Source organism: Solea senegalensis, linkage group LG9 (genome assembly GCF_019176455.1).
Source record: "Solea senegalensis isolate Sse05_10M linkage group LG9, IFAPA_SoseM_1, whole genome shotgun sequence".
NCBI classification, from domain to species: domain Eukaryota; kingdom Metazoa; phylum Chordata; class Actinopteri; order Pleuronectiformes; family Soleidae; genus Solea; species Solea senegalensis.
This window is the reverse complement of record NC_058029.1, coordinates 13447242-13467841: the sequence shown is the minus strand read 5'-3', so window position 1 is coordinate 13467841 and position 20600 is coordinate 13447242. Positions and strand designations below refer to the sequence as shown.

General features: G+C 39.0%; 1 protein-coding gene across 5 annotated transcripts in view; it reads left to right on the top strand.

Annotated features, from left to right (window-relative positions):
* Positions 1–20303, top strand: part of trmt11 (tRNA methyltransferase 11 homolog) — a 43210-nt gene extending 22907 nt beyond the window's left edge. Inside the window, exon 14 of one of the 5 annotated variants that reach the window (XM_044035149.1) lies at positions 19407–20303. In XM_044035149.1, the coding sequence (XP_043891084.1) occupies positions 19407–19664 (258 nt within the window). In that variant the 3' untranslated portion in view covers positions 19665–20303. Of the gene's footprint in view, positions 1–9103; positions 9599–19406 lie in introns of those variants that run through there. The other 4 variants (XM_044035150.1, XM_044035153.1, XM_044035151.1 and 1 more) reach the window with 4 other exon arrangements.
* The last annotated feature ends 297 nt before the right edge of the window (positions 20304–20600 follow it).

The window sequence follows — 20600 nt, the reverse complement described above, 5'->3', positions numbered from 1 at the left end:
AGCTTCTTTATTATCTAATTATCTCCCCTCTTGCCTCCTCCGTTAATCTCTCTCTTCCCCTATCCCTCTCGCTGCCAGCTTCAGTCTGTCCGCAGTGACCTGGCTTGAACTAACAAAGCTCTAATCCCAGGATCACCTCTCATCGCTGGGTGACAGAAAGTGGGAACAGTCTTCCTCCCACTCTAGGATTGTCCAGTCCAGTCCAGCCACACCACTCAGAGGTTGGCTGGACTGGACTGGACAATCCTATCGCTGGAATGGGGACAGCGATAGACACTGTCACATGCGTTGTATATAAATGTCTAGAAATGAGATCGGTGACAGCTATGTATACAAAAGTCGGCCTGTCTGTATTTTGTGTGTGACAGTATTTAACAAGCCTGCACACGCATACAGGTTTGTGCAACTATTCTTGTTAGAACACTGCATTGACTTCCATTCATTTGGACTGTCCCACCAGACACATTAGGACCAGGCTTTGGTTCCCCCTGACAAGGTCAGTCTTAGTATAAGAAAAGGTCCTAAAGAGGTAACAGAAGTACACACAAACACACACATGTGATTAGATTTCCACTAATAGCCATCCAGGTCTCTCCAAGGACCCCCACAAGTAATTCCTAATAGTTAATAATGTGTCTGGTCATCCCCCTGTTGCACTGACAGCTGCTGTTAATCAGGAAACTGTTAGATTCGGTCATAAAGGAGGGCAGCGGGCAGGCAAGGCCCTCTGAGGGGTGGATTTTGGTAACCCTGTAGTATGACAAGATGCAGCACTTCTGCTTAGTCTCTCCACGATGATCAGCCACTGCTGAAATTACCATAATAGAATAATTGAAGTGCCAGGCCTCACACACATTCTTTGATTTTTCAAGACGAGTGACTTACAAAGGATAACATATGACTTATGTTACTTACTTTGATAATACTACCTTCAATTATTGCCCCTGGCATTTTGCCAGAACACTCTTGGTGTATATTTCCGTTACGCACAATTCACTTGCTGCATCAAATTGAATTAAAAATCGAATTCAAATTTAACCTTTTCACCCACGGTTTCCTTCAGTAGCTCCGTGTTATGACAAGATAAAACGCAGCACATCTGCTTAGTGTCAGTGATCCTCCACAGCAGAGAGTTGGAAGGATAAAGCAGCCGAGTTGGAGTGAGTGGCAGAAGTAAGCTCATGAGCCAATGCCTCTGCTTTTCCTCTTTAGGAAAATGGGAGCGGCAAAGCACAGATGTTGCAATGCCCAGATCCATGCTGCACCACATGCATGTGTTTGGGATGTGTTATGCAACAATAGTTTAGTAATGAAGCATATGTGATTTGGTTAATATGATGATGAAAACATGAATTGTTACCCAATCGTTTTCAGATGCTTGACTTTGAATTCTTATCTGTCACTCATACTGCGGATGCAGTACAATGAACACATCTGCAGTGTCCTACTGTACATGAGCTGGTTGGAGGTGGATTCATCACTTGTCATCAGTGTTCACTGATCAGCAGGATCTCTTTGTCAGGGAAGGTTATCATGTTTAGGTCATGTGAGACTAAACAATGTTGTCACAGAACACAGAAGGACACAGAGGAAGGTGGTGAGGAGCTGTAGCAATGTAAACGCTGTCTTTCATTCAGTAAAGTCTTAGTAAACAGTTATGTCCATGAACTCCTCCGTCTTACTCCACCATATAGTTTGTTTATACTTAACAGAACACTGAATGGAACACAGTTTTACATCGTCATCACCATGAACTGCCACCATGATTTGCATGGACTTTATAGGATGGAAAACGTTGTTACAATAGACAGTATGGAAGTATTCTGAGGAGGTTGATGCTGTGTGACACTTTCCGCTAGGTCCCATTGAATAAAAAAAATATTTTGTGATATTATAAACTTTGTTAAAGATTTGCCTATTTTTATGACCTTATGACATGCTATTGCAACTTGTGCAATGAAGCAGTTTGCAAAGCTCAATGATAGTGAATGTGCTAAAATACAAACAACATGAAAAACAATAGGCTTCACCTGGTGGGTAGCAACAATATGTAGTACTCAGACCAACACATTACGTACCTAACTTTATTAAAAACAAAGTACAGCCCTGATGTTTCTAAAAACCAGAGCTGTTTTTAATTAATTAAAACAATGTGTCTCCTTTTTTAATCAACTTTTTTTTCAATATTTTATCATTAGTACTTGTGTTAACTTTATTATGCCTGTGCACGCCCACTCAGCAATGTGGAACTGAATGATAAAAAACAGTTTATCTTGCGAAATTAGTGGCTTGAAGCACAGAAGTGCTTAATCTTGCTGCAAGTTACTCTTCCTCAACTTTCTCCCACCTCCACCTTGCACATCAGCATCGCAATGCCAAGCATCCAAAACCCAACCACATGTAAACATGCATGTAATCGTCTGTTTCCACATTCAATTGTGAAAGAAAAAAATAATCTTAGAAATAGCGTGGATTTATGTAGAAGTAGAAATCAAACTCTCATCAGCAGAAAGAACAACACACACACACACACTCATGTGTTTAAGTCATACATTGGGTCTTAAAAATGTCCACAATAGTTGTTTTATGTAGATCCTTTTCTTTCCCTTATAAGGTTTGTTTGTGAGTGTCTACATGTGTCTGTAATGTATCTGCTTGCATGTTGATGGGACTACGCTGAGCAAATTTCTCATTTGTGTGCATGTGTGTGTGTATGTGTGTGTGTGTGTCTCTCTTCAAGTACTGTATGTGTGTTCATATGTGTTTATATGTGCCTGTGAATGTGTGTGTTACCTGGGGTCATAACTCTGTCCAGGACAGTTTTATAAAGTGTGGCACAGCCAGTGAAGCAGCAGTAAATCAGTTTTATTTGCTGTGTGTCGGGGGTCAGCTCTCTCGACACCCCTGGACCCTGACACCACAGGAATGGGCTGGCCGACTTTTGCTATTGCAGCTGTGTTGTTGTAGGCTGGTAGTTATGGTGGATTTATTCTTGTGAAATGTGGTTCACCTGAGGAAACAGAACAGTTGTCATTTCATTTTGGAATATTCTTGGTTTTGCTTGGACACTGTGAAGTGTTCACCAATTATTGTTGGATTATATATATATATCTATATATATATATATATATAGATATATATATATATCTATATATATACAGTACTGTGCAGAAGTCTTAGGCCACCATTAGATTTGTTGTTTTAACAATGCTATAACGACAATAGAAGATAATTATTTCTATTTCACTTTACTGGAGCACATCCAGAAAATTATTTATGCAGTTTTTTCGTTGTTTAAAAAAAAAAAAAATAATAATTATTATGAAAAAACCCAAAACATCCTCTACAGGTGTCAAGTATTTAGCGTGATCTACCCTTACATTAGAACCATAACACAGCTCTGTTAATACTGGAGTGGAACCTTAATTAATGTTACTGGTAAATCCTGTGTTTGTCCTACTATTTCATTTAAAGAAATATCTGCGTTAAAAAACGTCTATTACACCAGGTTTATTCAAGACATGCTTGAGCATTACATGCACATGTTGCATGAGTTAAACTCATTGACAGCTCGCTAATACTGTATATAAGACCAGCTTTAAGTTGCATCGCTTCATTCCAAATTCCAATGATCACAGAATTTGACAGACAGAAAAAACTACAGAGCTGGTAGTGCCTGAAACATTTGCACAGTACTGTATATGCATATATATATATATAGTGTGTGTGTGTGTGCACATAATATATATGTATATACATATATATATGTATACATATACATATAATACTATATACAGTATATATTTATATACATTTTAGTTTTTTTTATTATTATTACTTTTTTCTTTTTTCATTAATTCATTGTGCCAATCTCAGATGACATAGGGTTGAAAAGGTGGGGCACTGGTATTAGCATTAGTACGTGGTGAGAACACGCAAATGCCACACAATATTTATATACACACAGCAATACACAACTGAATGGGACCAGACCAAAAGCCTTTGTATGTAAAACCTTTTGACAAGGCCTACTCAGCACTTTCATTTATCTATCCTGTCTGTGAAGTCTGCTTGCTGCAAACAATTGAAATAAATTGCCATAAACATTAACTTAAAGCTCATACAAATCTAGTGGATTAGGGATTAGATTCTGTGCAACAAATACATTTGTTGCACAGAACAGTAAACTGAGTTGAATTTTGTGAATGAAATGTCCTTGTTCCACTTCTTGTCACGTCTAATGGTTTCACTTCATAGACTCCTGAATCCGAGAGTTCAGTTGCAGAGAGCAGGGCTGCACTGCATGGCACACCAAAGATCTAAACACTATGTGGGAATGCAAACAAACTCCCTTGCTTGTTCTCCTTCTCTTTGAGCAAACCTCTTCTCACGCATCTCTTGGATCTTGTTTCCTAAAGTTTACAAGACCTAACAACATTTTTTGCAATTCAACACTCTACTCAACTACCGATTACCTGAATTGAAGTGATTTATAAAACATGTCATATGTGCCTATTTGGTAGTGCACATATATACATAGTATATATTTGTACGTTTAACTCAAAATACTAATATTATGATAACTTTAAGGAATTGTGAGAGTTACCTCAACAAGTCTGACTCTGTCTTTCTGGATATTATATATGTTACCGAATAGATAAGAAATCTACAGAAATGATTTTTCACACTCGTCAAGCAAAATCAGTGAAAGCCTCACTCGCTGTCTGACCCCCTGCTGTGTCTGAATCCATGACAAATCAGTTTTTGTGATATCTGCAATAACCTACGTCTGCCCTCTAAAGAAACACATACGCTCAGCAGGGGGTGGAACTGACTCTCTGATGCTGCAGGCTTTGTGCGATAAGATTAATGAAACACCAGTTTATAAATGAGAAGATAAGAAAAAGCCACATATTCATGTTACATTTTTAAATGAACCTGAAATGTAATTGCAAAGTGATCTGAGAGAAAATGTGATGATAAAATAAAAAAGATAGATTAATGCAACATATTTTGATGAAGATATTATTGCTATGGCATCATGTATACTCTCTGTAAATGGGACAGAATGGACATTTAAAAGTGTCTTCTCCCACCAACAGCAAAAGAGCTTCTGTTGCAGTGACCAACAGTGATTCCTCTGCACATGTGCACCGGTGTTTAGAGTCAGATGCATTGATATTCAGCAGAGCCAGGAAAAATCCCCCCTTCACATATTCTCTGTCAGAATCTAAGGACCATTTAATTTCCTCTTTTATAAGTATATGAGCGTGTGTGTGTTCCAGGTATTACTCATGTTGTGGGGACTTAAATCTGTTTTGACAGTCACATTATGGGGACTACATTAAGCCATGCAAATTGTCTCCATAACCGGGTTCCCTGCTGTTTTGACCCTCCACTCTTACCGTACTGATGATTGTTAAATTTTAAGGTAAAGACATGTTGTATGATTAGGTTAAGGTTAAGGTTAAAGTTAGGCCAGTAGTTATGCTTAAGGTTTCTATTAAGTCTACCTGATTTAGGAAATCAATTTAAGTCAACGTAACGTCCTCATGAGTTGGAAAAAAATTTAATAAACCTGCATGTATGTGTGTGGTGCCCTCAGGTCGTCCCCTCTTTGATTCAAATGACATCCAGAAACACTCAGTCAGGCTTCTCTCAATGGACTGTAAACCATTAAAGTTGACTTAAGTCAAAACTGAGGAATCATAACACCTGAGAACAAGAGTATAGGAGAGGAAGGGGAAATACACTGAGTTAAATAACACACCTATTGCATTGTAAAATTGTAGCAATGCAGTATTACACAGTATTATATGTCCTACATGTTTTATGTGAAACAAAGAAACAAAAAAGTAATAATACTACATTTTCATTTATACACTGATGGACACACTGATGGCTCATGTTGCCTTCATAAAAGGAGTTTTCGAACTGGATGGATGCAAACCTCCAGCTGAATTCAGGGAAGGGTGTCAAAAGTGGCAACAGACTCAAGCTGTTATGGAAGCACTTCCTGGTTAATGGTGTATGAAGAACCTTTGATCGCATTTCAGAGCCTTAAGCCAACGTCACTGCGAAGCAGAAAGTAGAAATATGTGTTGAGGCCAGCAAATGATTTGCTAATTATCAAAATACCCCCTTTTTCATAGTGGTTATCTACAAAATGACTTTAAAATAGCTTCCTTGGTTTGTCCAAACACATACAATTTGACCACTTTTCAGTATTTTTCATCTTGTTTTAATTTGTCATTTTTAGGATCACAGTTTACCGTTAGAGCTTTGAATCACAAATTGATTTATGTTGCAGATAAATCACAAATAGCAGCTGTTGACAAAGTAGGAAAACATTTTTGAACATTTCCGTAACCTTCCATCAGGAATATGGTGTATGATAACATCTGTGGTCCATTAGTGACATTTGTTAAAGGGCAGGTGCCTTTAATCTGCCCGCTCATAAAAGTTGCTTTCGCATAAAAAGCTAAATAAAATAGAAACTCTCACATACTGAATGTTTTAAATTTCTTTTCACACTACAATAGATAGATATTGTTTTAATTGTATGTAGAGATATACATTCTACAATTATTAAATAAATACAAGCTGTGGATGGACCAAGTGTTTGTATCAGTTTATCTCAGCAGTGGTGAACGTTTGCATTTTTATGCTTGAATTGCATTTCTGTAAAAGCACTGATGCTTTATCAAGCTTCTGATCATCCCCTGCTGCTGGTATGCATCGCTGGAACATTATATTCACGCTTAAATTAACCTACCAAACACGAACACATTTGCACTTCCAGCCCAGTAATTGAGGATGGAAAGAGTGAGGGAGCAAAATTCTGTGGTTCCAATATGTATTTTTATTAGTAAATATGATGTATTTTGCCCTGGGCTAGTCTCTCTCATTTCAGCCTGCTGCCAAATGCCAAAGCCCAGGGCAAATGAATACAAACCATGAAGCCATGTGCTATTAAACTGGACTGAAAAGTCCTGGCAGAGCACCAGACTCCCATTATTATTTATTAATTTATTTTTAATTCTGCAAATGCTTTGCAGATGTTTCAAATACCTCATGTTTTTTGGAAGATGATGTGAAAGAATAGAAGTGGTACCTAGCATATGCTGAATGTGTTTTTTGTTTTTTTCCCCCCTTTCACTTGTACCACAGGAAAAATGCAGCAACTTTTAGAGCGGAGTCTGTTTTAGTTTATTTTCAGGTGCACGTCTATCTTGAGTTCCCTTCCATCTGAGGTTGTGTGAGATAGAATTTGCACTGATCTAAGAAAGCGACCATGAATCAAATCCGGCTTTTTCCTCCTTTGTCTGTCTTTGTGTTGTAGATACAAAGATTGACATGAGGATTTCTTTTAAAGACAACACGCAACGCAGTTTTGAATTGTTTAGATTCAGTGTATCCATGTCTGTCCCTGATACAACCCTGTTCTTGGAGGATTAGAACAACCTGACAGTGTAATATAAAACAGTGCATGGACACATTTTCATACATGTGTCTGTCCTGTAACCATTGTCTCTATATGCTTATACTCAAGGATAAGAACACATTAAAGTCATATACTGTGCATGTAAATACACAGAGCCACAGTCATAAAACTGCAAATATAATGACTAACTTTGACCACATTAATACTGTAGAACACCAATCAGGACCACAGCAGTCCAAACCAGAGCGGTTTATAGAGACCTTACTGTTTTTTCCCAAACCAAAAGTAGAAGACCACTTCTGTAATGGAGGCCGTTTGAAGTCCTTAATCAGTTTTTAATGACACAGAGTGAGGTGGATATTAACTACTACATGTGCGGTTTTATGGTTACTTGCCAATGCAGTAGTTTGCGTGCTACATTAAGCCATGCCAGATGCACTTAACCTAAAGCCTCCTGTTTGGATTGCAGACTAATGATAGTAGTAAACAGGTGCTTGTCCTGCAAAACATTTTTCACTTCTATGAATCGGACATTTATGGTCCCAATGCTACTGTAACTTCTGGCCCACTGAGTTTGAGAAGGAATTTCATAAAGGTTGACTGTTTCCATTCATGGCCTTCTCAGAGGTCATTGGCATTTTGTGTATTTACTGTATCTGTATTATTTTATTCATTATATTTTATTTTAGTCTCTTGAAACTATCCTTAATACCAAATTAACCATGTAAAGCCTTTAATCGTGATCATTTCACAAGAGTTTGACTAATCCTTTGTTTTGAGCAGCTAAAATGTTGACTTACTACTTCATAGCTCAAAGGAACATAACCCACAAGAGACAACTGGAAGTCTCTGCAATCTCACATTTATTGTTGTATTTGTTTTGAATGGTTAAATTACATTAACACATGACTGGGAGCCAGTAATGTTAGTTGGTGGTTATAAAATGAATGCTGGTTCACTGAGATTAGCAGTAGGTGGCAAAAAATTTAAACTTCCGTTGAAAAAGGGTAAGAAGGGGCAACTTGATGACATAAATAACGAGCGCCAGCAGCTATTGATACATGGATGCATTTTATTGCCGCTTCCCATCTGTTTTGTCGTAATATTTGGTTGTTGCAATAACTCGAGCAATGTTGTGGTTTCCTCCAGTAACTCCTCTTGTCTATCATTTTTCCTGTGCAGTGAAATGTGGATGCTGGAATGATTTTTCAGTCGTGATTTCTAAACATCAGCCTTTATTCGATGAATCTGTATCCATTGCACTCCCAGCTCCCACAAGCATTGAAACAGTTTTATTTTGGGGTTTTTAATGTGCAAATAAAAATAATTGTCATTAAAATGAGGCTAATGAAAACTTTAGGATAAATTCCAGGGCTTAACTGACCAGGAGCATGGATCCATGCTAAAGACACTAAACAGCCAAGGCTCCATTGAGTGAAAAGGTGCCGACTTTTACAGATGAGCACATGTCACAGTGTAGTAGCAGTGTGTACTTGTGGGTCCTGCTGCTGCTGCCTGTCGTGTGTTTATGTGTGCAGAGCTTTCAGGGTGGTTGCAGTGGCTTTGGGCTTGATGTGTTGTTTTGCTTCTGCACTGGCATGGCCTTGGTCACGTTTGATGGTTGATTGAACACAAAAACACTTGTGTGCATTCTGATAGGAAGCCGTGAAACTGCCAGGCTGCCTTCCCTCCGTCTCGAGGACTTGAGACTGACGGTGGTGGACAGACAGATGATCTTCTAGACCTCAACACCCTAAACCTAACAATCCCATGTTGACAACCAGTGGAGAAGTGCTGAGTAGTAAATGGATGAGTTTTGGGAAATGAGGGTCTGTCTATTTCTCAGGGTTCTGCGCCTTCAGCCATAATTCTCTCTGCGGGTCATCAGTCACTCTCAGGTTAATGAGAGTTTACGGAGGCCTGTTTGCTTGTTTACTCTCTCACAACAGACATCTTAATGGAAACCAGCACTGTGCTAAGATGGCCGAACTCATTCTGGATTTGTATACTTTACCTTGATTGGATGTTGTTTTTAGCAAGTAGGAAACAAACAAACAAAAAAGAAAGACAAAAAAAGTTCAGATCATTGAGGAAAAATCACATGCTTTAACCTCAGAAAAAAAAGAAAGTATCCCTTTAATAATTCCAACTGCCTGATTTAGTCATATGTTTTAATGCTTTTATTTACATTATTTTTTTCCCCTTCATTGTTGGTAATTCAATTTGAATAAAAGTCCCATTTTTCTGACACAGTGAGAGTATATTGTGCTCTCTTAACACAGTGGGTTTTTCTCTGAGGATTATAATTATTCTTGACACTCTCTCACCTGCCAGTCTTCATTGTATACATTAATATAACGAGAGCCAAAAAAAAATCACCTTTGATTTGACAGTGTAACTCTAACCAGATTCAGAGCTTTGATTATCTCCCACGCCAGACTAAACTCTGCTGTGCAGTCAGCTGCTGGGGAAATATCCAGACACCCCAGAGATGACCCCACAATTATGAAAATGAAGTATTAATAGCTTTAAATTGCACCCAGAAGGCTATCATGCAGGCACACAAGAAAAACCTTTGTTTGTTTTTTCTTTCTATTGAAATCATTAACAGAGTTTTGAAAAGTTTCTTGGATGAGGTTCAGAGGTACTCGAGACATTTGCTGTGTGTGTGTGTGTGTGTGTGTGCGCATGTGTGTGTGTGTGAGAGAGAGAGGTGGGGTAGAGAGAGAGGGAGAGAGAAAGCACGCGCGAGAGAGGGAGAACCTGTCTGCATTTTCAGGTTCTAATGATTCATTTGAGAAATATCTTGCATTTATAATGTTGCCAAGTTAGTATCAGATTTGGCCAGTCTGTGGTTGTGTGTGTGTTTGGGACACAGGGAGATTTCTACATCCATTTCATATAATCAGCTTCAAGGTCAATGAAAAATTAAAAGGCGAGACGAGACAGTGGTGTAATCAACTTGTTTTGCTTAATGTGTGTCTTTTTTATTGAGATAGAGAGTTGTGGTGTTGAAACATCTGAACAGACAGGGCGAGCAGATTCAAAATGACATGGACAGCAAACAGACAAAAAAACTGCCTAAACTTGAACTTGCAGGAAAAGAATCATGATTGTTATTTAAATTCAATTAAATAAAACTGCCTGGGCTGAAGCCTGCTGCATGGCTAGTGTGAGCTTAAAATTTGAATATGTGTTTTATAATTCCTGCAAAATGTCACCATGTCACTCTACAATGTGGTCCTGATGTGCACACCAAGTTTGGTGAGGTTTTTTTTTCATGTCAAGGCCCTCAAAGATGATGATGACATGGATACAATAGGGCCTTTGCACCAGTCATGCTTGAGACCTACAACAGCCAAGACAAATTGCATGTGCAAGGCAGTGGATTCTTGTTACAGTTACAGAACTGGTTTTGTACCTTTACAAGATTGATAGTGTGTCAGATGTATTTAGTTTTTCTTTTTTTTTTGAGCATTACACCACCCTATAACTTTTTGGTTGAATCTTCCTCCAGAGTGATTAGGCAGACAGAGCTATTGTGTTTCCCAGCCTTGATTTAATCACGCAGCATTGTTAACACATGTCACTGTGCAGCACCCGGCCCATTGATCCTTCACCAGCATGTGTTACTGCAATCAATACCCTCATTAGCGGACTGTCAGGGCCAAGGAAGTGCTTAGCAAGTGGAGGCCTTTTTCATGTTCGATTATGCTGAGCCGCTGTCCAACTCTGGTGCTGGCCGAGCTCTCTGTGAGCTCTGGGATTGTTTCACATGAGGAGTTTCAAGCCCTCTAAGAAACATGATTTTACATATGTTAAAGCGTCTGAGAAAGTGTACGGTGTTCGTGCCCGTTCTGTAGCTGATTGTAATGGCGTCTCGGGTGATTCCCGGAGTCAAATAATTTCCCAGACATACGGTATGACTATACACACATACAAAAGACACAAAGGCACAGATTCCTTCTCACATTCACAGCACACACATGTAAACACTCTTACACGAACGTGCAGCCTTAGAAGGGTGGTGTGTTGTTGTAGGCACAGATGCCAGGAGACTGAAGTAAATTGACGTACCGCAGCACATCAGTGGAACACATACACATATACATTCACAAGCATGCTGATGCCCACGTTTAAACATGTGATTGATTTGATTCAGAAGTGTTTTTTGAAGTTAAATGAATGCTTTATTTCGTTGGAAAATGTACTCTTCTTATGTAGTTTTATATACGACCTGCTACAAGTCATTCAGATAAAAACCACGTCCTCCATCAGCTCTTAAGCCTAAACCTGACATCCAATATTTACTGCCTCTCTTATCTGTGACCATCAGTGCAGTAAATGCTTTCATCTTTGATGAAAGTTGTTTGATTGAATGCCCTCAGCTTTTTCACTTTTGCACCTGGCCTTCTCTCGAACAGCTCAGTCTGACATGGTAAGAACTCTGTCTGGGGGCTGATGTGCAGGTTGACGTGGTCCGCACTCGAAGGCTGGAGATACTATAATTCATTGTATGCTTCTAACGCAAAACTGAACGGACAAAAACTGCAACAAACACCTATATTCTTTTGTGTCTTGACACAAAGTGATGTGTACATGTGTATGTGTGCATGCACGATAACACACTGAAAGACATTATCAGGTTTGTGTATCTACAGGAAGCCCTGTCTGCCCTCATATGTTTGGATTCCACTATTACTTAATAGCTGTTCGTAAGCAATTTTTGCCACTTAACTGGGGTAATACATTATATCCTGTCACACAGTTGAGTAACCACGTTGACTTTCTTTCCCTCTCCTCTTACAGTTGTGGAAAACAAAATAACACTGAGGCAGATTATCTTCTGCCTGCGGACTAAGGCAATTTGGAAAAGAGAAAAGGTCTTGGTTGCTGACCAGGAATTAGATAATGAATAACTGACCAACATGGTAATGAAATATGGACGGTATGTGACTGAGGGAACATGGATACTTCTGTGGTTGAAGGAAGACTACAGGCACAACCACCACTCAAGTTTATTACATATATAAAATTACAGTTTTTTATTTTGAGTAGAACTCAAGTACATAGACATACGTGTAAAAAGTAGAGGTAGATCGAGTAATCGTTGGTTGATTGTTATTGAATCAGTCAACAACTACCTATTTATGTAACTTTATGTTATTTTTTTCATTCAAAGATTATATTTTTAGTATTTAATTAGTATATAGTGCAGGCACAAAATGCTAACTGAGCAGCATGTCCAGCATACGCTGTTCCATTTCCATTCACTTTTGTCAAGGCCTTTACCATGAGATATTTGCAGGACTAGCAGATCCATGGCTTCACACTTAAGAATCCTGGCATTTTACAGCCATTGTAAAGTGGACAATTTAGAGTTTTAAGTTTTACTTCATTTAATTAAGTTTATTATTTATGGTATTTATTTGTTGTCAAAGGTAAACCCCATGTTAAACAGTTGCAGCTCTACAAAGCAGACAAAGTCTTAAAAGACAACAGATGAAATGGTCCATGGTCCATGAAGAGTTGGAAGCGCAGTAGTCAAAAAAGAATTGTTGCAGAAATGTTATGTATTATATCTTTAATTTAAGCTATTTTGGGTACAGTTTGGCTGCTCTGATTTCTGCAGTTCAGCATCTGCCAATGGTAAAACCTCTAATATGAGAACATATATGCTGTATCCATGCGTGGTGCTTCAAATGATAGAGACTGATAATGATAGACTGTATAGATTATGTGGTCATTTGACACACCTGAAGGGGCCCACAAGAATTAGCAGCATCGGTACCACGTGCAGGTTTTCTGCATGCACCAGTGCTCATGTATGAACAAGTGTGTCCCCACAGTTGCACACACATATTCTGTCCAGTTCTCGCACATGTCATGGAGAGAACAAATGATTCTCACTGCACTCCCCTTACACACACACACACACACACACACACACCCTTTCCTGTGTGCTATCAGTCCTGTGTGTGTCTCCAGAGAGAAACTGTATCAGACAACAGAGTTCACATGACCCGGGGAGTCAGCCTTCCTTAATCCTACTGTCAGCCCTAATTGGGCAGTAGGGGATTGATCTAGTATGCCCCCCTGAGTATGTGTATGTGAGGACAAGTAGTCCTTATGGAGTCCTGGTCCTAATGAGGCAGAACCTCATTTTTGAGGAACTGGTTAAGTCTTGGCCTAAGCTTTGTATTTAGGTTAAGATTAGGGTTCAGCATTGACTGGTTATGGTTAAGGTTAAGGATAAGGTTTTAGTTAGGATGTCCAAATGTCAGTGCAGTGTCCTAAAGAGAATAGCTGCACAAACGCGTGTGTGTGCGCATGCATGTGTGTGCGCATGCATGTGTGTGCACATGCCCTCGATGGCCGCTCAGCTGAAGTTCAGTTTCAGTGTGAGTCCATACTCTGGAGATGCTCAGCAGGAATTAAATTAAGACAAAGCAATTATATGTCATTGGGTTGTTTTTATTTGAAATTGAAAATACATTCGCCTGATATTTGACTTGCCCTCCACACCCCAGTTTGAATTTTAATTTGTGTAGTACAAGGCAAAAAAAAAACCCAAAACATAATGGAGGCCAATTATGCAGAAATACAGTTTATCCTCATTTCTTTCATCATTCAACATATTGTCAGATAGCTGTGGTGAGCGGTCCATCCTATCACACATGAAACCAAAATCTTTCCCTTTTTACCAGTAGAGGGCAATACTGCTAAAAGTACGGCAATCACTGTCCTCTCATCTGCCTCTCCAACACACAAATCACGTCTATTATCGCTGTTTCAAGGAGGTTGAAAGCATTGCTTTCACAGCAGACACATTTGCTGAACAAAGGAGGCACATGTAACAAATGATGCTGTCTTATAACAGCAGAGGAAGATGGTAGATGTGGCTCACGATGACCAGCCAAGACCTTCCCCATCCCTCTGGTTCACCATTGATCTGTGTGTGTTCTTTACTTTGAGAACAAAGTGGTTAGAGAGCTGAAGGTGTGCAGCTTAAACCAAGACTCAATGTAAGACACACATGAAAAAAGGGGGGAAAAAAGTGAAGAAAAAGTGACCAGCTGGGTGAAACTAACCAGACTTGGCACTGGGAGTCACCAAAAATAATAATCAAAAACAGCAAACATGTGCTTTTCTGCATTTCTTTCTCACCATTTGGAAAGTTTTATTCTGTGGATTTGTTTTTTTCCCCCATCTTGGCTAGAGGACAACAACTTAGTCACACAATAAAGTTCAGGAACACTGTGCTTGCCACTATAACAGGATATCCTCATTTCATGTTAGTTTAATTATTCTCCAGCTAATAAGTTTAATTTATTTCCTTCCTGTTTTTTTTTTTATTTTATGTCTGCTGAGGTTCAGTTGTAAACCCTGCTAAAATCAATTCAATCTTTGTATGACATCATTTGCACATTTGTACATTCTAATTGGCTATTAAAAATGGATTCATGGAAACCATAATGTCCAGGAAAGATGAGGAAATGTGTTAAGCTTTTGTAGGGACCAACAAAGTCATTTGAGAAAGTGCAATTTATTAATTTGTTTTTTAAAATAAGGCAAACATGAACGTTAAAGTATGGTTTCTTCTATATTATCCTGTTCTTTATCTATGAGCTTCCTCTGGGGAATGCTTGCATAAGCCTAGCATAACGGTTGTTAGGCTTCACATGATCAAAACATGTTTTTCTGCCACTATCAGAAAACACTGATTAATTACTCACAAAGAGCACAAATGTCACTTAGAGATGTAAACACAAACACCCAGGTTCCCCGTTTCCAGTCGTTGAAAAATTAAGTTCAAAACGATTACCCAAATTATTTGGGATTTTATTTTTGGAAGAAACAAACTAACAAAATGATTGATTTGCAATTGATGTTTTCTGAATGATAGATGTTCTAGTTCTTAGTAGTTCTTAGAGAGAGCTGGTGTTTAGACAGGTAATGGGCTGAGACAAACAAAACCACAGAAACCACTATTATGCCTGATCTGATTATGAGACAGAGCGAGAGAGAGAGAGAGAGAGAGAGAGAAAGCAGGCATGTCCATGTACACTATTTTCCATTCAAGTGCTGGTGTAATCACTGGTGTCACTCAGTTCATTTAAGTACAAATTTGTGAGTGTGTGTGTGTGTGTTATGGGTTATGAGGTTAGAGTGTCTGTGTTTATTTGTTTACTTAGCTGATGCCCTTATGCTGGGTACTCAGCTTGCGGTTCATTTAACCCGTCGACATATTTACACAGCTGAGATTAATGTTTTCTTTCTTTCTTTCTTTCTTTCTTTCTTTCTTTCTTTCTTTCTTTCTTTCTCAAATGCATCCACATATATCCCTCTTGCCCTCCTGTATGCATCATCTCCAAGTTTCCTTCTCTTTCAAACTCATTTCTATGTCCACCACACAGGGCCGACACAAGCCTTTATGAGGCCACATGCTGAATTTGATTCGGGGGGCCCCCCTACCACCACCTCTGAGAAATCTAACACTATATATTGCATAACTTGTGTTATTTACACCAAACATTACATTTAAAATCACTAATGTGGCAGAGTATTCACTTGAACTTCATATTTGAAGTGAAGCACAAACTGTGGAGAGTTTAATGACTTTGTGTTTTTAAACAAATGTGCACTAAATGAGCAATCAAAATAAAACCAAAAAACATACACTCAACACTGTTTAGATATGTTAATATATCTAAAGATATCTAGATTTCTTGAATATGTTAAGATGTTTTTTTTCCTCACATTACTGGGGGCCCCTTCAAGCAGCCGCTTAGTTGCTTATGCCTTGAGCCGCCTCTGCCACCACATGCACCTCAGACACTCTCCTATACCTATACCCTAAATTTCTTCACTTTTCCTATTCCCTATCACCCATGTTTTTTTCTTTATATATACAAAAGCCACATGGAGGGGTCTGCTTCTAATCTCTGCCTGCTGGGGTCTCCATTTGTTTTGCTTGTCTGGGGACCTCACAAAGCAGTTTCCAGTGCCCAGGACCCACTGAGTGGAGATTTAATTAGATAGGGCGAATGGTGTTAGAAGCTCGAGAATTAAAATTGGACATGGGGTTTTACAAGGGGGGCTGGTTGGTCCTTGGCACTGCATGAGCTCAGTACAACAATGCACTCCACACTGAGAAGGGCAATGAGAAAGTAGGAAGGAAGGGGGGATGAGGATGAAGGATGGAGATGGAATACTTAACTCTTTGCTAGTAGTCACTATGGGTGTGTGTGTGATTATTGTGCTCCCACGCTATAATTACTGGTGCCACACCTTCTCATGCCACACATCTGTGATGTTAAACAGTAAAATTCTGTAAAATGTAGAATATGAAACAGCAACATGATGGTGTTGTATACAACAGACAGTATAAGCTGTTATGTTAGAGGCAAATAAACTGACTTGGTTAATGTGTTGGTAAAAATTTAATTTAGTAGGTTATTAATCAGCCAATACCTAAATACTATGTTAAGTTAGTTAGATTTAGCTAGATAAGTGCTGTCTTGAGGAGAGTGTCACGCCTCAGTGTTCGTATTGGGCCTGTTTTAGTATCCAGTCCAGTCTTTTGAGTAACACTGGAACACACGCTGTGAAGTTCAGGAGAGGCATCCATTTGAAACCTAACCCTAACCCTAACATCCACACAAGGAGACTGCTCACTCCTTTGAAAATCAAAATAAATGTAAATGAAATATACTTTAAGTAAGTAAATGCCTGGATCCATTTTAAATATGAAGCTCCACATCTGTCAATTCTGACAGAGAGCATGTCATGATCTCATGCTTCACTTGAACACAGCAAAAGACACAGCAAATAATGTGCCACATGGCAGAGCATGGTCTGATCTGAACATGTTTGGTGTTCCTGCTGGTCTTCACTTCTGCATTGTCCATACATCTAATATCTTGTCTCACATTTGACAAGCTGCAGGGTATAGACATACTACAACCTAAAATTCACACATGGCTTATTTAAAGGTCTATGGACCTAACCCCAATCTATTTGGACTCTACAGTAGGAGGGAGCCCACACAAAGGGAGAACATGCAAGCAAGGATTCAATGTGTACATTTTTTGTTATTGTTATTTAAGTGCTGCTGGTTTGTGCATTGTGTACAGTGCCATACAAGCGGTAGGACGTGTGACCATAATGTACATTTCCTGGACCCGTCTATGTGACTGTCATCACAGATTCATATTAATATAGAAGAGATAAAAAGAAAGAGGACAATGAGAAGTAGAGGATACAAAGGAATCTGTGTGAGTGTGTGCGTGCGTGTGTGAAGAGGAAGACAAAATGACCATGTCAAATCTCTGGATGGAGAAAAGAAAGCATTTTCCTTTGATGGGCACCGATCATCTGCATGAAAATGAGCGTAGGAAGTGTTTAGTACTGTGACCTTGGGCAAAAAGCTCTGCATCATGTAACTTCACCAGCTGCATTTCTTAGTCCAAGTAAAACCATTAGCAGCAAGATTCAGCTGGGTTTGATTTCAGAGAACATGCTGTACCAGATAGCCACTGAGATTGCTTGATTTCAAATGGCAGGTGGAAAATGTTTTGATATCGTTGTTGTTTATTTCTTCATGAACATGGTGGTGTTCCTATTTCAGTTGTAAAGGATTTCCTGTTCATGCCTCCACCTTTTTTATTTTTAGTTTAGTAACACACTGTCACAAACCCAGCCTGATTAAGTGGCACATTTGATTTTTAGTTAGATAAAGTTCTACCTATTGAAACTTGCTTTGTTGACTGTAGCCATGCTGTACATCTCACACAATCTGTGCCTCAGTGACTGATCTTTTCTTAGCACACTTCATGACCCGGAACAACAACAACAATGCCAACAGGAGAGTGTCCCTTCCTGCCTGCTTCTCCCTTACTGTAAACACACACACACACACACACACACACACACACCGTAATTAACACTGGTCTTCATTCATTAGCAGCATGAGGAATAGTCCAAAACTTAAATAATGAAACAATAACAGGATCACTTCACTATAATGCTTTCTGTCTATTAATTTGTTGGATGTCAATATTTATTTATTATTTATGTAAATGTCGTAAAAAATCTATTTCTGTATTTCTATTTTTTTTTTTATCTGCTCTGAATTCCAAGTGCAGATTATTCTCCCAAAATCCCATTTTGGATTATTTTAGGCATCAATATAGTCCAGCATACACATGGCTGATGGAGCAGGTTTGCCATACAGTGGTGACAGCAGAATAACATTTGACGAGAAATGTTAGCTTTTGTCTGTCACAGGACAAGTGATACAGGTATATGGATTTCTTGACAGCTGATTTTTTTTCAACTTCAGTTGACTTTAGTGGATTTTCTTAAACTAATATTCATAAGGAATGTATAGAGACATCATTGTACATGAATTAAAAATGTGGTTTGGTGCTAACGCTGGTAAGAGAATTAAGCAGACTCCCAGGTGTTTGGCCAAATCAGAGGAAAGTGGGATTGTGATGAGATCTAAGCATGTTTCAGGCAAAAGCTCATCTGAGGGACTGTGCAACAGCCCATTTGCGTTGAGTAAGGAGTTCCAGAATGAATACACAGAGCTGGATAGGTCCCCTAAACTATTACTGGCTGCACATGTAGTTTCAGGCAATGATTCATCTGATCTCACTTAACCAATGTACTGAACCTTCTGAATCATTGTTGCCGTTGTGATGCACTGCGCCTACTTGCTCATCCCCTGTCAGGCCTATTTGTAAATTAAAGTGGTTTTGACTTAACAAGAGACAATCACAGTTGTGGAGCATCCTGTTCTTTGTGGTCTGGATCACATAGTGCTACTTGTCTTTCCTTTACTGCCCTAAAGCTCCCCATGTCTGTGTGTTACAATGTGTTTTATTTTTATTTCATGCTGAGGGACTGTTCTCTTCTTTACCCCCCTTCTCTTTTCCCCTGTCTCCGTCTTTTGCAGTTTATCTCCAGAGATGCCTCCACGTTGATCCATCAATCAACCAGACTCTACCAGGGCCCTCATCAGCTTTGTGCTTGCTATCATAGCTCCCCACACACACATACAGTGTTACACACATACAGTGTTAAAAAACAGATGTTATCTGTACACTTTGTAACTTTATTTGTACCATTTATCTTTGAGAGAACAGAGAATATTACTAGTTACTGTGAAATGAGCTGCCTGCCTGTGTGGAGAGGATGTGGTTGCAATGTGTAGACATCTTTTCTTTAAGAAATTAAACAACTTACCAGAACATTCCCCAAAGAAACTGAACCGAGGATATACACGACCACTACATTAGGAGCAGCATAAGGCATTTAGATATGCAGACATGGTGAAGACGAACTGCTGAAGTTCAAAAGGTGATTCAACTGGCCTCGAATGTGTCAGATGGGCTGATCTTTGTATATGATAGCTGTTTTCAACAGTTGATCAACTAGTTTCATCTCCAGTGTGTACAGAGAATATATACTGTATATAAAAAAAGAAAATATCCAGTGAGCAGCAGATCTCTCGGCAAAAGTGTCATATTGATCCCAGACGTCAGAGGAGCATGGCCAGAGGTTTAAAATGATAGAAAGGAAAGAGCAATTTGCAACATGCAGAAGATCATCTCAGATTGCACAACACATTGAACCTTGCAGCAGAAGATACTTAATTTGGTGTGCACCTAATAAAGTAGTCAATGAATACAACTTTAACTGGTGGGGTCACACAATCTGCATTGTGTGACAGAATGTGTTGAAAACAGACAAAAAACACCAGTCAGATTACACCACGCCAGTCATGTGGAGCCCCTAAACAAATGAAATAAAAAAATATGTTTACATGTAGCAAGAAAACAGCACTGATTAGCCCCTGACTGTGATTGATACTTTCTCCATTTTATCACATTGTCCTCAAATCAATGCCTTGCTGAGGCGACAGACACAACGCATTAAATAGAATAAAATACAACGGAATAAAAAAAATTGATTTTTTTTAAAATTAAATATCCATTGTGTCCAAGAGTAGATGAGAATGTGTCCTCTAATGATACAAGTATGTCTTACAGTTTGGAAGCACAGCACATGAATATCACTTTCCTGCTGTCAGACATCACAGAGTGTTGTGACTGTTCTCTTTGTTTATTGTTACAGATTCCAGACGAAC